This window comes from Drosophila simulans, chromosome 3R, assembly GCF_016746395.2.
Source record: "Drosophila simulans strain w501 chromosome 3R, Prin_Dsim_3.1, whole genome shotgun sequence".
In the NCBI taxonomy this organism is placed as follows: domain Eukaryota; kingdom Metazoa; phylum Arthropoda; class Insecta; order Diptera; family Drosophilidae; genus Drosophila; species Drosophila simulans.
In genome coordinates, this window is record NC_052523.2 from 4,421,369 (window position 1) to 4,439,710 (window position 18,342).

Here is an 18,342-nt window from a genome sequence, read left to right on the forward strand (position 1 = left end):
AATTTATTGCGCGTCGATTGAGTGATAGGCAACATGTTATTCGAATTAAAAAACCTGCCTAATTGTCAAATAGTTGTAGCTGTTTTTTTTTTCAATTTTAATAGCTTTGGCCAGCCAGTTGCATTTAGCAATTAACGAAAGAATTGAACAAAGTGCACAATTTGCATGTAAGCCATTAAAATAAATATATTGAATTATTGCCCGGCAATTGGCAATTGGAAAATGGCATTCGGTAAATGTCGAGTGGGAAGGGGAAGCGGCATTAAATGTTGAGCATACGCCGTGATGGCCATAAATCAGGCTGCAGATACAATGCCAATGTCTGCAGGCGGGTGGCCGTCATAAATCCAGGCTAGTCTCAAGACAATTAACGGATTAATTATATCTGCTGAGCATAATTGGATAATTTTGTTGCATCTCTCGCAATTTGTCCCGAGGCCCATCCAATAAGCAGTGCCCATAAATTATACCTGCGATAGCGCGCCTCCCATAAATAAGATTAGGTAAATTACTCGAAAAATGTGAATATGTCTAAGACATTCTCGGCACTTAATGTTTCATTTGCACAAGCAAGCAGAAGCACAAGCGAGCGGCCCACGTTGCGTATACGTACGGTGGTGGTCGGTCAAGCATAAATTAATAAGGAAAATGCCATTTTCATTGCGCACTTTCTGTTGTCAAGGCAGACACCAACAATCAAGAGCAACTCGAGAGCGAACGGACTGCAGTTCGGAGGCCCAACGCCATCGAGAGCGCCAGAAATGCATCGGGAGTGCATTTGTTTGCGATTACGCCAACAAATTGCTTACACGTGCCGATTGTCGTGGTCGGGGATGGGTCGCGGCCGGGTCTGTGCGACTATACCTATTCCTATAGCTATATCTACACTATATATACTATATGTTCGCCGAAGAGAGAGCGCGTTTGAGCAGTTGAGCGGTCGAGAGCCAGACAGCTGTGGGTGCCCGCTGGTGTGCGTATGTCTATCATAAACAAATGCATTTGACTTTGCCTTCACACGCGAGCAAAGTGCAGTGCGAGTTTCCCATGTGCTCAAAGCCGACTGCTGACTGCTTCACTTCAAACCCGTCCTTGGCTTATTCAATTTTATTGGCTTGCAAATGTGTTTCCATTGGGCTCAGGCTTTTCAAAACCGCACTCTATGTGCTTGGAGAAGATCAGGGTGATGGTTGGAAATTAATGAATATTAAACTTGACTATCACAAAGTGAGCTCAACAAATCCGGAATACATATTTAGGATTTTAATTTTTTCGCTTTCTAGATCAAACTTTGTATTTCAGTTTATATGACTCATAAACCAACAGCACTTGGAATTTTGACAGCTGTCATATCCTAATGAATAATGAATATCTATTAGGTGGTCATTTTAAAAAATCATTTTATTTGTAGTAAGGTAGGGGAGTGCACTTTCTACAGCACATATCTTGCAATTTGTGATTTTTCTTCTGCAATGTACAGTGGCAAGGAACCTCTGCATCATCGTCTGTGGTCAATTTTAGCGCCTGTCGACACCGAGTCAATAAATTTCCCGGCGCTCAGACGTGTCTGCAGTTCCGCCGATAGGAATGGACCAGAGATTCCTCACTAAACTGTCCACTACGTGCCCACTCAGTGCCCTAAAATAGAAGACGCATTGGGCAGATCCGGTGAAGTGTATGTTGCCATGATAAATTGACAAGCTGATAAAAGAGTGCTGGGAAAACAATGAAAGGTCGCTTGAGTTTGGTAGATTTTCCTCGTTTTTGTAGGGTGCATCTTGGGATGCCAGTGTCGAAGAAGAACTGAATTGCCAAATGGCGTAGACAATTTGTACAGACACCGGACTAATTTGCTAATATTTGTTCGCCTCGCGAATCTTATTTTTATACCTATAAGTTGTTACAACTGCAGAATTTGCTGAAATGTTAATGGAGGGTCTGTGGTCGGGGCTCATTAAAATCCATGACCGCGCTCGTAAATTTCGAGCGTACTACTCTGTGGGGCGGCGAAATTGAAATTACAAAATTACAAAATAAATCGCACCGAGTTTATAGTGTCTGGCAGTGTCTTGGCCAAGAATTTGTTGGAAATTGAAATTAATTGGCTGGGGACAAGCTGTCAAAAGTTTTGACACAAAACGTATGTCATACATACTAACTTTAGTCGTTTGAAAAATGCAGACTAATCCATTTGCGCGAGTTTGGCTAATTGGGTATATGAATCAAAGGCGTTTGGCTAAGACAATGTATTTTAATTGCGATTATTAATTTTACTGCGCATGTCAGCCAGTAATATTTATAATCTTTTTAATTGATCAAATTAAAAGAATATATCTTTTATTATATGTACACGCTGAGTGCTTCTTAATGTGCATCGTTAAAGTGTAATTTGCATCCTATGAAATATTGCTCAAACCTTTGCTTGCAATATATGATCTATCAATTACTTTGCGGATTAAATAGTAAATATGAAGCGCAAGCTTTGCATACCTTTAATTACAGACCAGTTTTAAGTACCTAAAACATTTGTAATTTCCGCTGAGAAATACATTTCCATTGCAAAAGCGTTGGGAAATGATTTAGAAAATTTGCTAAACAAATCAGCAGAAACAGTTCGCAAAAATTTCAATTTCAAATACAAGGCGTTTTCACTTTTCCTCACACGAATTCCAATTCCAACCGGGAATTGAACTGCCCCACGTGCCCACCCTTGGTCATGTGTGTTTGTGCATCGGCATCGGTATCGGTATCGATGTTTGTTTAAATGCAAATACCCGAGTTCAGAACTGTTACATATACATATACATATATAAATATAAATATAAACACTTCGATATGAATAAGCAATGCAGTGGAAACTAATTCAAGTTCAAGGTGAGTTCCGTCGACGTTCGCCGCCCAGCGGTTTCGGTGGCGATGATGATGATGATTCGGTTCCATCTGCAGCTGTCAGTGCTCGTTTGGCTATCCAAATTATGCAATATGCTTGCAGTCTGCACCCCGCGTAATTGAATGAAATTGCATTTGTATAAAATATCATGTGCGCCGACCAAGTGCCAGATACCCAGAGTTCAATGGCCGATCGACCGAAGGTTGCATAGATACGATGCGTAAAGTCGTTGCAATAGTGGAAAACTTGACATTTCGGATTGGTTTATCTGAAACTTTATTATTATTTATTATATTACATTTCGTTCATTTATTGTTTAATTTATTTAAAGAAGTTTTATTGCTTCATCACTGCCTCCTAAGATTGCTACACCTTCGATTGCCATTTTATGTTCACAGGATTAAGCTTAAGTGTTTGGAATTTCGTGTTTTGGTTGACCTGCAGCTTGAACCCTACATAGGGGATTGCTATAATATGACATAAAAAACTAAATGGCAACGGTTCAAAATTAAATCCCATCATTTCGCCGGCAATCAGAGAAGCCACAAGCAAAGCTAATTAAATTATTTTGCCAAGTTGTATGGCGAACCTCAGGGAAGTGAAGTGGCGGAAACCGACTGGCGATCGGCGGCTGAGGACCCACCGGTTTAGGGCCATATTATGCTTCCATCTCCACCTCCACCTCCATCTCCATCTCCGTCTCCATGTTCATCTTCATCTTCATGGATCTCCATCGCCAGTCGCATCTGTTTGCCGCGCATTTCATGAAATTACGCGCTGTTAAAATCAACTTAAAAAGACTCCACGTAGTTTTATGTTTCTCCACTCCAGCCAGCGAACAAAAAACAAAGTTGTAAATTATAATTTTATGTTTGAAATCTCAAACCAATAATGTGAAGGCCCAAGAGCCTGCGAAAGGGTAACCAATTGGCGAGTGGTTTGATCTACGATCCTGAGAAATATTCAGCCTGGTCAGGTAAGCAAATCACTTATCCGGTACACAATGTGGGTATACTCATCTATTTTGGTATCAGTTTGGTATACCATGTGTATTTGAATTACAAATCTGGTAAGATTAAAATACACTTACATTTACTAATGTGTCTTAACCAGTAGTTGTTTCCATCCTAGCAAATTAAACATGTTAAAGTGACCAGCTGCATGATTGATTCTGGGTCATTTTCTTGCAGTGCATGGCTTAGTCGTTAGTCGTTAAGAACCTAACAAAAATATTGTAGGAATTGAGCAAAACATCGTAAAAGAAACTCAGCTCTGAGCTCTCAGCTCTGCAACTCAGCGGCGCGCAGCTCATTAAATGCGTCTGCGCAACGTAATTTGCCTTTGAGGCGCGCACGTTTCCAACGTTAAGTTCCTGCGCAGGTTTCCCGGCGTATTTCCCATATCGTTACACCCCATATACTGCCCATATACTCCCCATCTACTCCCCAACTGCTCCCCATGTACACCCATGCACTCCCAAGGGAGCACTCCTCACGCCCGCTCCTCGACTCAACTGAATACCCTACACGTTTACGACGCAGCGCGACATTTACTACTTTGATGCCCAGGAACGAGATGCAAAAATGCTTTAGAATTGTAAAAATGTTGAAAATAAATTAAAAATGTGCTAAAAATCTCGAGCAGGCCGCAGGAGGAGGCAAGTCGATGGGGGCACGGCGCTTTTATGATCCTCTTGGCCAGCATTTTGGGGCTAGTTAATAGCTCCTATATATGTATGTACATACAAACATACGTATGTACATATATGTTGGCGGGAATTAATGCGTGTGGGCGAGGCCCGAAGCTTTGCCATCGTTTCGAATTTAATGAAGGCAATAGAAACCGATTTCCAAATGAGTTTCGAGCACATGAGTTTAGTTTAATGCATGGAATAATTCTGGAACCAAGGATATGGTTCTTTCCTAAGCACTTTGGTTAGTTCGAAAGTATCTTAAGGATGGATAAAGCTTAAGCAAACGAGGTAGGAATCCTTAAAAGTCTTTTATAAAATACTAATAATCAATACCAATCAATATCATTATCATAGAAAGCTGCAATTAATATTTATCTTAATTAATTTAAAGTCTTTTCATTCTCACATAAACAAACTAGTTAGACTAGATAGTATCAGGCAGTATCTGCAAAAAGGATTCCAGACAAGTTCCTAATCTATTAACTGTATCTTTACTAATGCGTGATGTTCAATCGGTTTGGAAGCACCAACAGTGTCTGGTAATCTCCATGGCAAGCTGTCAGTTGAGTTGAGGTGATCATGGTGTCCTATCTAAATCATCTGGCGATATGACAGGAAGCGCCACATCCACTAGAATGGTTTATCCAGCAAGTGTAATTTATACACACAATTAAAGCTCGAGTGTGCTCAAATGCTCGAGTTTGCGCGCCGCAATTTAGCTGCTATTTACGACTTCTCAGCCAGACATTCACACTCGGAGCGGACCAGACTTGTGGGCCACGATACGCACAGCTAATCCGGCTGGAGGAGCAGGTATCTCCTTATGGCCCGTCTCCATTAATGTAAATCAACGTGTGCAATTTCATTTTCAATGCAACAATTTGTGGCAGCCAGCGGGCAGCATCGGGCAGCTCGAAGCTGTGAGTTCTGGTGTATTTTTTTTTTGTTATTCCGCCCAGCCGGTGTTTCGGCTTCAAATTGAAATGGCAACAAGTTTTTAATGAAGTGAATGGGGTGCACCGAGGTCCAAATTGTTGGACTGCTGATAGACAAGCGCGGTGGAGGCCTGCGAGTGACAGACCGACCGACCGGCCGACCGACCGTGTGGTCGCGTGTTGAGGGCGTTGGTCGCCCGAGAGCCGTGGGTTGCTGGCTTTGGCCGAATATGCAAATTCACATATTTACCCTAATGGCCATCGACATGCTCGGCGTTGTCGGGGCTCCTGGCCATGGCCTATCAATCATTGAATTCTGGACATTAAAGACCGTATTCAAGACGAAATAAAGTCGTTTGGCCAGACGCCTTCATCCAGGTCAGCACTCGGACCGTGCATCAATCAGTCTTTATGTTTGGCCAGCTATTTGATCCCGATCTCGATCTCGATACCGGTTAGACCAGCCTTGGGCGGCGCTGCAGATGCAGATGCACATGCAGATACTTGCCGATACCGGGGACGTTCCGAGATAAGATGACCAGGAACATGACCAAACAAAGGTGTGCGCCTCCCATGATCATATCACATTGCCTCCGCCCCGCCCTTTGATTTGGTTTGGTAATTTATGATTCAGATGGCACAATTATCCGGCGGAGGAAGTGGATCGGCGTAACTGGAGGAGGTGGCATCCAGAAATGACTAAGTGGCATGCCAAACTTTTTTCCAGATGTGCAAAGTGGCTGAGAACAATGCATACTAATGAAGGGGGCTGGTGCTCAATCAGTTGGCCGGAGTCTTCTAATTAAGATTAGTTAGTGGAAGTGCATTCGGAATTTATGAAATTCTGTTCGTCGCAAAAGCGTGACGGTGTTTGAAAATATTTTACAGAGCCACCGAATAAAATGCAATATAAATACAAAATCTAATTTAATAATTTGCATATTTTGATGATTTTTCCTGCTATTTATAGGCAATCGCCGGTTTGCAAATGGGTTGAACGAAAAACAAAGTGCAAATAGTCAAATACGTACACTGTACGAATGTATTTGTATATTAGCAAGCAATCGAAAATAATTTAATTACGTGCTTGCATAATTTCCTATCAATTTTATTAATTTTTCCAAATGTATTTAATTTTTAAATGAAATAAAAATTAATAAACAGATATTTTTTCTCGTGTAGAAAGTAGATCCCTTACTCATTTCGAGCTCTGTTGCTGTTGACATTTCGTGACATCCTTTAAAGTTAAGGATGTATCTTTTGGCAAGCGGCTTTGAATTCGATCAGAGGAAAACCAGTTTTCCCCTGCGCCCTATAATCAGCTGATCAATGTACCTATTTATGCACGTATGCAACTGTTTGCTCTGGAGTTCAGATACGCATTCGCTGTGGAAAACTGGCTTAAAGGAACCCGGGGCCGTTGGCCCATAAGATATGGATATTATTACTGACAGTTTTGTTGATGCAACTTTAATTGTAGGGATATTAAGCAGAATGCGGAGCATAAGAGGTTGAAGGAGGAAAAGGGTAATCATGGAGGTCGTTGAACTTCGAGAGGTTGGTACTAGCAGTATGCGAAATACATTTTATGGATAAGACAAATTCCTAAATTTAAAATGAATTTAATTAGTGCAATGCTGAATATTTGGCTGTAGAATATTTTCATATTAGCATCAACTTATTATTATTTTTATTGAAACCATTCTTTCTTAGTGTTACGTTAAAAAATCTTCATAAGTAATTAAAAGCACATTATGTGCTTATTAAAACTGTTTCTCTGCCTTTCTTACAGACCCACCCTCTTCGTGTGAAATGCACTGATTCCCTACTTGCAATCAGATTAAAGCACTCTAATATATATTTTGTAGCACTGACTAGCTATTAGTTATTATAATTAAGCCCCCAGTTTTATAGATCATGCATTATTTACAGAACGCAGAAATCAATTAAGCGCACTTCGTGTGAAACGCACTTTTTTTTCCATCTGTAAGCATTTTAAAACAGTTTAAGTTTCCCTGCTGCAGTTATTATTGTTATTTATTGTTATAATTAAACCACCAAGCTTAGAAATCTTAGATTGGGACATCAATTCCACGAGGCAAAAATCATTTGTGGGCGCAAACTCTTCTGATTTAGCAGTTGATAACTGCTAACACGTATCCGCAGAGGACCATAAATCAATTTGGCCCGCGGCGAGACCAATCACACACTCGGTTTATGAAGCAAGTTCTTGGCACCTTTGGGCAGATGCCTGCCATAAATCTGCAAGTGCTTTGCTCTGCCCATTCCCAAATTCCAGTTCGTTTCGAATGCACTCGCGCACTTGCAGTCGTATTGTATCTGCCGCAGGGAAGTTGCAGGTTGCCAGTTGGAAGTTGCAAGCAGCGATGCCGATGCTGCGAACAATGCCTGCCCCAAGCCGGATCATAAATTGCGTGTCTGTGGAAATGTAAACAGTTCTGAAGTCGTGGCCAAGCGGAGACGGCGTCCGATTACTAAGTGGCAACAGAGGAACCGAGACCCAGCGCCCCAATCTTTCGGGGGGTCCAACAATGTTGTTTTAAGCAGTGCTTCACATGCAATTACACCATTTGCAGCAACAAGTTTTTATAAGTAAACGTACTCAGAGACGGCTTCATAAATATTTTATAAATTTAATAAATTGAGTGGCAAAGAATCGCGCCCGGAGGAGCAATTATTCTAAGTGCCCACCTATTTTGATCGTACAAACAAAAGCAGCAGGGCCGGGCATCAATCATCCTCCTTCCCGGTGCTGTTGATCTTGTCAACGGAATGCCCGTATTAACATTATATCAATGGGATCGAAAATGACTTCCTTACAGCCAATGCCCTCCTCTAAATAAATAACTCTGTTTCTTAATTGTTTAAGTGTTTTTAATATCCCTTCGGGATATTCGGACATTAGCTACACAGAGAGAATATTTTGGCAACAAAGTCGAAGATGGAATGAAACAGTCTTTAAATGTAATACTTTCCTTTGTTGTTTTGAAAATTTTAAATTTTTGATTGATGACACACGATAATAACTTCACACAGAGAACGTGTATGTATAGTATCTTTTTTGTTGAAATCTGTTTGTACCCCGTAATTTTACTCACTTAAAGAGCCGTTGAATCTTCACACAGGGTAATTTAGTTTTTTTGGCAGTACGCTTTCACGGATTCACAAGCTTTTTGACTTGTCAAAAAACAAAACAAAAAAAAGAGTGCGAAGCCTAATGGCCCGCATTTCGAGGATGCAGCTCAAGTGAATACTTCGGGGCTTAGAACCTGGCTTAAAAAAAGGGGGTTGGGCTTCGGCGAGAGCCCTATAATTGATGCCTGCTGGATGGAAGCTGATTATGCCTGTACGCCGATGCAAATGACTTTGGCAGGTTGTAAATAACGCCAGCAAGGAAGGCCTGAGCATATTAGCCCTATGCCTTTATCCGCTGCAGCTGCCGCGTGTTTAGAGCCATTCTAGAACCGTTCAGAGGCCAGATCGCAAACTGCGACTACACTAATTTTCTGCTCGTAAAAACGGCTTTAATTGCGAGAAGAGAAAACCATATTTTTATTGTTCGTGCGGAAAAGTATTTCTTTTTGTGGTCTGTTCCTGGATAGATTCTGGCCATATAATTAAGCCCCATTTCGGGCGCATATAATCCCGGCTTGGAGCGGACCGCCGCCGGGCATCGCGAACAAAGTCCGGCGGACAAGTATTAACAGTAATGCCAACATATTAACTGGAAATCTCGTAAATTATCCAACCAAATGACCTGTCAAAGCTGCCAAGCGCTGCTCCCGAGCTCATTTCTCAAATATGGGAAATAATAAAATGCAAACTACGCTCTCCACTCCAGCTGGAAGCCGGCAAACGAGCCATTTGAAACGAAATCGAAAACAAAATCGGCCAGAATGTATGTATGTTCGCGAAATATACCAAAAATACATTTTACAACTTCATTTTACGAGCGCAGCAAAGTTTTTCGTTCTCTACCAGGGGGTTTTTCAGTCGAATTGGCGGCACTAAATGTTCTAGACAGACAACTGGGAGAGATCTGTTGGCCAGGCACCAGGTCTTTTGGGCCTGGCCAGGAGGCGCTGCCTGTCTTAAGAGCCCGAAATTAGCACAACCCATTAAATTAATTAACTGAAGTCGAAGTTTATCGATTGCTGGCCAACATGGTTACCTTGACTTTGTGAAAACGCTACACAAACATGACTCGAAGTTGCTTTAAATTTTATGTTTCTTCTATATGCAGTTTACTGCCATGGCCGCTTTTATGTCGTTAAATTATGTATAATTAATAAATATTGAGTGTATTAGTGCACCATGCAAAATGAACAGTATATTCAACAAAGTGTTGCCAAACAGCATTCAAATAACAATTAATTTAACTGATGAAATTATCATTCTCATTTGGTAGGGTATAAAAATAACATTAGTGGTGGTTAATCTAGAACTACACAATATATTTTGATTTTGTTTGTTGTTAAATCACTACCACATTTAATACCACAACATAGAAATAGAAAACGGATTTGAAGAATGTTGTTTCCTCTTAAAAATAAAGGTACCGCCCAGTCTCGATCCTAGAACTGCCGTCTGATCTAAATTCAAATCAATTACGTGTTCAACCAGATGTTTAAAAATCACTAAACGCATTACACTGACCATAACCTTGTGTTTTGGAAATTATCTTGAGCACAGGAAAGACCCAGTTTCCTACTGATACTGGGGCAATTGACTGTTCTACAATATTGGCATTCAGCTATTATCGGGATATGATGGCCATCAGATTTAATGACAAAATGATAGCCCTGGAGCAGGAGCAACAACTGCTGGAGGAGCAGCAGACCCAATGAAAAGTGCCAAGTGCCTAACCTCGCGTTTGGAGGTGACTCGCAGACGGTATGACTAATTCCGGAGTCGGGCAGCGCCAGTGTGGGCAGCAGGCCAAACTAATGAGCCGTCCGACTTGTTTTGGGCGACTAGGAAATTTGCAACAAAGTTGCCTTGGCCGGCTGGAAACCCGATCTCGGTTCCTGTTTGAAGACGGGTTAGTTAGCTCCGCGCCGGCGATCGAGATTACGTTTGGGTTTACATGTTTGCAGACATCGGGGCCACAACCTGGCTACTTGGCTGCCAGCGACTACGGCACCTGAGGAGTTCGAGGCGCTAGAGGAACTGCGAGAGGTGGAGCGGTGTTCAATTGATTGACGAACTGCCTGCAGTTGACAGACGTCGGTTTGTATTGTCTGCACTTCTGCTAAACGATCGCCGTAATGTCTGATCCATGTCTGGCTGCCATTACGCGCCGATAATGATAATGCTCGTATGCATAAAGAAGACATCGGCGAGTGGAAAATGCAACTGTGAAAAAGTTTCATGCCTGCTTAGCACTTTGATGGATGGTCGTGTTGGATTGGCTTGACAGAGCGTCTTGTAATTGTCCGTAGTCGTAGTCGTAGATTGTGCTGCATTTGTATGCCGCGTTGTGTGCCGCGGTGCAATTAGGGAACGTGGTCAGCCGAGCGTTGGATGGCCCTCATTGCACCTGATTTGGCGGAGTCCACACCCCCAGACGGAATCGCCAACCAGCTGCTAATCAGCTTTTATATCTGCTACCCTAGGGTATTGCCATTCTAAGTTCTTGGGAACGCCGATCATAAATGCTGGTCCCAAGGAATCGGATAATAATGGCTCATTTAATACAGCGAATTATTCATAAAGAGCCATTTTTTCTTCATTTATGCGTGTCTGCAAGATTAAAGCTTTAGACTGATTGCCTAAGTTGGGATCCTAAAAACTACAACTCCCATGGTGTCGGTATCTGAATGATACTTTAATATGCTAATCACATTACTATGTTTTACACAATAAAGATAAATTTAATCCAATGTGTCTTGCTTTAAATGTAATATCATTTATTGAAGAAGAATTTTGCAATGCTTTAATAACCACTGTGCCAAAGGTTTGGCAACATATCATATATTCAATTTGAAAGCATTAAGTAAATTTAAGTGAAATATATTTTAAAACTATAAGATCCTTAAAGGCCTAGTGCAAAGCAAAGCGCACATGGCTTGCCAACCAGAAGAGTATTTTTCCCACGCATAAATACGGCTTAAACGCTTTAAGATGGGCGATCAAATCGCCTTAGAAAAATAGGCGGCACTGGAGCCTTCAGGTGTCAACTGTTGACAGCCTGTGTATCCAAGTTAATTGATTTTGTCATGGGCCGTCACCGACGGCACAATGCCTCTCCTTCCAAGCATTTTCATCTGGTCGGCAAGTACGGGGCTTTGGTCTCATGATTCCGTGTCATTAAGACTGTAACATTGCTTGGAGTTTTAAAGTCTTCTATTTATTTTTCAAATAAAACATCTTAATTATGTACATTTGCGTAGATATACACTACGGGCCAACACTGTATGCCAAACATACCCATAGCTGCTAGGGATGTACCCGTTTGCTGTTCAGATAACTTCACATAATTTAACTTTTTAGCTCCAAATCTTTAAGAATTAAACACAATGGGTAACTTTATGTCGACTCCATACGCAATTGTCATTCCCGCTGGCTGCCTTTGTTATTTACTAGTCTGTGCCCCTGAGAACAACAACAACTTGATTAGGCCTTCTGTCGGAGGCTTCCCTGCTCCAGATGCCTATGGTACGTGCCGCGACGCCGCGTGGAGTCATGGTTCTGTCCTCGGGACTTCCAGCGGCGGCATTTGCGGCCTATAATTAGGTGGCAATCATTTAGTGGTGCGAGATGCACGGCCACTCCTTGGCGGACTGCTCCTCGTGGACAGGGCCAGGATGAAAAGGCTGGGCAATTTTCTTTGCGCTTTTCATTTTCAATTTTCCGTGTGCACTTTACTAAATGAGCCATAAATACGGCTAGATACTTGCAAAGATCGCAGATCGTGTATTTTTTGGCACTCCCAAAGGAGAAACTTTACATGACAGATACAACTTAAGACATGACCCTAATTAAATTAAATGGGCCATTGCAAGATCACCCAATGTCCGTCTGTTCTTAAATTGATTTTAACAAATAGTGTAGGATGCATTCTATTTGTTATTTCTCATCAAAAAAAAATATGTTGTTTTTGTCAGATTTAAACGGATTATTATAGTCCGACCAAATAAAGTATAAATATTCTTGATCTGGATAACTATCCATGTCGTTCTGTCCGTACGGCCTAGTCCGTCCGTATAAATAAAAAAAAGCTAGCAAGTATCGGGTATCTGATATTCGATGGATTGTACATAAAATAGTTTTCAGACCAACAAATTTCGTTAGGTAACCTTCAAAAACCACTCAATAAGTAATGTTGGTAATGGGCGATCTCAAAAGATATAAACTTAGTTTTTTATGAGATCGTGGTGGGTGGAGTTGTGCTCTTTTGGCTCATAACGAAGCACATTCGATATTGAGTTCAGACCGTGTAAGTTTTGTTATGAAGTAATGCATTTTCAGATTTATGAATGTAAATGTAGTCACTTACCCAAGGGCACATTGGCGCCGTTCTTGCGATTGACGGAAACTGAGATCGGCAAAATGGCGGCACCGGAAGTGGACGACGGCGAGGGCGACGACGAGTCGCAGGACCCCTCCAGCGATTGGGCGGGCGTAGGCACCGTGGTCATGTGGTGATCGGCGCTAGTGATCACCGATGTTCCCGATGACCTACCGCCTCCTGCTCCGCCACCAGAGCTGCCCCCTCCGCCTCCTCCTCCACCACCGCTGGATCCGCTGCTAGAGGTGGCTGCTGTAGCATTGCTGGAACTGGGTGCTCCACCGCCGGAGCTGCTGGTGGCCGGACCCACACTGCCGCCGTGATCGCTGTGCGGCGGAGATCGCAGGGCGGTCTGCGTGGCCGGATGCTGATGCGGATGCTGGTGGTGGTTCTGGTGGTGGTGGTGGTGCGAGTGTGGGTGGCTTTGGTGCTGGTGCTGAGCCACCGAGGCGGCTGCAGCGGCTGCCATGTGGACGTGGTGCGCGTGGGCGTGACCGTGAATGCTAGAAGCGGCCGTGCTGGAGCCACCAAGATGGGAGGCTGGAGCCGACGGAGCTGCTGCTGCGGCCGCCGCTGCCTGCTGGTGGTGCAGGACATGTCCGTGATGCGAGTGGTGTCCTCCGTGTGCGTGATGGGCATGCACATGGTGGGCGTGGACATGAGCGGGAGCTGCGACATGATGATGATGACTCAACAGGGTCGTGGCCGCCGGATTGGCAGGCGGCACCTCGTGCATGTGCAGTGCCCGCTGCTCATCCTGCGCCTGGGCTCGCCTCAAGGCCGTTTGCAGGGCCATCACCCGCTGGCGGTCCGCCGTCAGTCGGCACTTCTCGCACGTGCAGTAGCGGAACTTGCAGTACCGCTTGTGTCCCTTCAGGGTGATCTTCAGGCCATGATTGCGGCAGCGGGCGCAGTTGGGTGGCGTTCTCGGCGAAATCGAGCTGCCGCTGGAACTGGAGGCTCCGCCACAGACGTCGTTCTTTGAGTCGATCATGTCCGAGTCGGACATCGTGTCGCTATTCCAGTTCTCCTCCGAAACCATGATTCCAGCTTCTAATATCCTATGTAAATGTTCGAGCGTCTGAGTTTATTTAACCGTGCTTTAAGCTATTTTTATTAGCATTTTCTGTGTCTATTAATTGTCTTTTGCTGTTAAATTCACTGGGGCTTTAAATTATTATAGTTTTTTTTTTTCAATAAGAGTTATATTGTTAAGGATTATAAACTTTTATTGCAATTTAGTCTTGCATGAATTATTGGTAAGTTTAGGTTATTGCGTAAGTCCGAAGAGTATTGAGAAATATTTAGACTTTAGGTCTCACTTTTAAATTTAGCTGCTTTTCTTTGATTTTAGAAGCACCTGAAAAGAAAAAGTTTAAATTTCTGTTTAATACAAGATTAGTCAATATGCACTCAACTCTTATTCAGCTGATGCAATTCCAATGCATCCATATACTCCTAAACAAGAGGCACAAATGTTTATAAACGATTGTGAAGTTTAGTTTAGCCTTTTTTTTGCATGCTTGGCTAGTAGTGGCAAAAAATTTACATTTGTATTGCTAACTATAGAGAATGTTTGCAATATTTTCGCGTACACCTCACTCCAAAAATATTTTAAAAACAAGACCAGATGTTAAAACTCCGTTTTTATTGGCCATCGGACATCGCATGTTATATGGCAATAAAGTATGAAAAATCATTTAGATTCGATCAGCCACGCCCCTTTACATTGCTTGGACTCGTATTGGATTTCAGAAACAACTCGAAGGCGGAGTCAAACACGTAGATACATTGTATTGATAGAGAAGTGAATTTGTCCCGGTGTCATATAATACTATATAATACTGTCTCGAACAGAAATGACGGATGCGCAAATAGTTAATGGGAGGTACTGGAATTATGGTCGACTTTTGACTCTTTGAAATGTCTACACATTAATTTTCCAAGCGTCTTTTTCGTTTGCGAGATGTGTAAAAAATTCAGATACATTTACGTAATACGGTTAATTATGAATCGTAAAATAATATATAATAACTATGAGCAAAAGATAATATGGAAAACATTTAAAATTTTGAAAAGTTAAGGTAAATTTACGGCCGAAATTTGCCTATCAACTTTCTAAAAAAAAATCAAATTTTGTTACTAGAAAATTGTTGTATAATCATATAACGCTTACTAATAAAAAGTCGAGATATAAAAACTGTAAAAAATAATTTCTCTAATTGAATATTTTTCGAATTCTTTTTCCTTTTTCTTTATCTTTTTATCCTTTCCTTTTTCTTTATCCTTTCTTTATTCTTTTATCCTTTATTGTATTGCTATGACTAACTAATTTTTAAAAAATAAAACAGCTCATATAGTTTAAAAATGATTTATTATTAGGCTTGCAATAATTTATATATCTTTTCAAGATCATTTGATCATTCAAAATATCGTAAATTGCAACTTTAAAAACGTGTAACCTGTTTAACGTGTATTTTGAAAGACTTTATATTTAAGAGTCAAAATACTTTTAATGATATTTGAAAATACGTTATATATTAGTAATAACTTTATATTAAAACTTGGATTTATATACTTTTAAGGTGTAAAAAATTCAGATACATTTACGTAATACGGTTAATTATGAATCGTAAAATAATATACAATAACTATGAGCCAAAGTTAATATGGAAAACATTTAAAATTTTGAAAAGTTAAGGTAAATTTACGGCCGAAATTTGCCTATCAACTTTCTAAAAAAAAAATCAAATTTTGTTACTAGAAAATTGTTGTATAATCATATAACGCTTACTAATAAAAAGTCGAGATATAAAAACTGTAAAAAAAAATTTCTCTAATTGAATATTTTTCGAATTCTTTATCCTTTTTCTTTATCTTTTTATCCTTTCCTTTTTCTTTATCCTTTCTTTATTCTTTTATCCTTTATTGTATTGCTATGACTAACTAATTTTTAAAAAATAAAACAGCTCATATAGTTTAAAAATGATTTATTATTATGCTTGCAATAATTTATATATCTTTTCAAGATCATTTGATCATTCAAAATATCGTAAATTGCAACTTTAAAAACGTGTAATTTACCTGTTTAACGTGTATTTCGAAAGACTTTATATTTAAGAGTCAAAATACTTTTAATGATATTTGAAAATACGTTATATATTAGTAATAACTTTATATTAAAACTTGGATTTATATACTTTTAAGGTTTTTAAATTATGGGTAAGAATATGCCGGATTACTTTTGATGGTTTAGAATAATAATTGGTATGTTGAGCTTTTGTTGATTTTCACACATAACACTTGCTTTCCACAATTCCAATTATACAGTCACTTTCAGCTGTATGTTACAAAATATCAATCAATAGTCGTCACACAACAAACAAAAAATCACACAGAAAGTGTTGCACGATCTCCACTGACTCGCAAAAGCCGCCGGTAAAACGCGCGACTGAAGAATCCGATTGTAGTCCAATTAAGCGACTGATTCAGCACCGATAGCAACGTGCAAAAATTAATATTCATAGGGCCAATCAAATACAAATCTGCTCTTTTAATCCGCACCACTATTTAAAAACGTTCCGCGAGTCGCGAGCCGAGCTTTTTGCTTCTGCTGCTGCTGACCGATCTGAAATCTTTGGCATGCACAAGGCAACTCACATTGGGCCGCAAGACGCGGATGCAAAGAACTCAAAAGCGCCGAGCGAGTGCGTCAGTATTGGTGGATGTGCGAGTGTGTGTGTGCACCAGTTCGCTGGTGTGTGCGATGTTTGCCTGTGTTTGCGTGGAAGCGGGCACCGCCAACGAAACGGAACCGAAAATCGCATCGAGAGAGCAAGAGCGCACCAAACTGAGCCACAGTGGGCCAAAAGTCCTTGATAATCCTGCGAGGTTGGACGGATGTTTGAGTAACGCTGGGCTTCCAATTTTATTTATTTTTAATCAAAAAATCAAGGTATATACAACTAGTATTACTAGTTTACATCATTATATTTTTCGAATTTAGATTTTATTCTGTAGTGCCAGTTTTCAAAAATCTTAAAATCTAATCATTATGTCATCTATTAAGTTAAATTTATTTAATTCATTGAACTAAAATGGCTTTACCAAGGAATCATAGAAGTAACAATTCGTATTATGTCCTCTTCAAATTACCAAAGGAGCCATTTATTACTTGAATTTAGGAATTACTTTGTGGTACCAGTTTTCAAAAATCATAAAGATGAAATTATTTCGTACCTATTTTAAGTTTAATATGGATCGAAAAGGGTTTATCTCCCGAACATCCAACACTGTAACTTTGAAACACATTAAAAAGTAAGAAAAAGTTTTGAATATATCAATTTCCTTCTTTTTATATCTTTAGGAGGCTTACATATTTTTGAATTAAGCCCCATGATTTGGCTCCACTGTGCAGCGTCGACGTTGCGTGCATTTGGAGAAATGTGGGGGCTGCACACCAATACACCATCGTACTGGCACATGCAGCAAACACACACACACACTCGCGCAGACAAACGGACGGACTAGTACATAGGCAGCCTCACACACATTGGCTGGCGTTGTTGTTGTCGATTCGTTGGTGTTGCCGCTTTCGCTGCACTTGTGAGTGTTTGAGTTGTGTTGCCGGTTGCAGTCGCCTTGCAACTTGTCCGGGTTCGAGTTGCAGTGCGCTCGACTTAGTCTTAGTTTTGCCTTCCGCCTCTTAATTGCTTTTTTGCATTTCTGCTTGCCCGCTTTGCACTGCGAATTTTATTGCATTTGTTTTGGTTAGTTCTTCGTTCTAAAGGGCGTGTGAGTGATGTGGATATTTGCGGACGGTACTCCGGTATAATGGTCTTTTAGAGGCTTGTGCAACTACCTAACAAAGGAGCTGCAATCATTCCTATACAGTCAGTCGATAACTACTACATACGAGGAAATGGTTTCGAGTGGGCTATTGGAAATGGGTTTTTAGATGTATGGCATTGAAATCTAGTATATGTATATACTTCTTATCTAACTAGGTTGGAAATAAAAGTGCAATTCGTGGCATTTCTATTACTCTTTTAACTTATGCATTTGCGTACATATATTATATACATATGTATGTACATATGATGAATTACGATTTTTGGAAATATATTATAATATAATAACAATTAATGGAAAAGAGGGAGTCTAAAAAACATTTTTTTTTAAATATAAGGGGTTTACTTAAACCTAAACTACAAAATATTCATACCTGTTCAAATAAGCTAAGTCAATACGTGTGTTGATACTCTGTTCAAGTTAAATTAATTTATGACACGCT

At 40.6% G+C, this 18,342-nt stretch overlaps 1 protein-coding gene across 4 annotated transcripts in view; it reads right to left on the reverse strand.

Annotated features, from left to right (window-relative positions):
- LOC6727147 (protein doublesex) overlaps positions 1 to 18,342 on the reverse strand; it is a 45,172-nt gene that overhangs the window by 23,820 nt on the left and 3,010 nt on the right. For 2 of the 4 annotated variants that reach the window (XM_016175825.3, XM_016175826.3), the window contains exon 2: positions 13,038 to 14,409. In XM_016175825.3, the coding sequence (XP_016033629.1) occupies positions 13,038 to 14,091 (1,054 nt within the window). In that variant the 5' untranslated portion in view covers positions 14,092 to 14,409. Of the gene's footprint in view, positions 1 to 13,037; positions 14,410 to 15,511; positions 15,627 to 16,133; positions 16,152 to 18,342 lie in introns of those variants that run through there. The other 2 variants (XM_039295936.2, XM_039295935.2) reach the window with 2 other exon arrangements.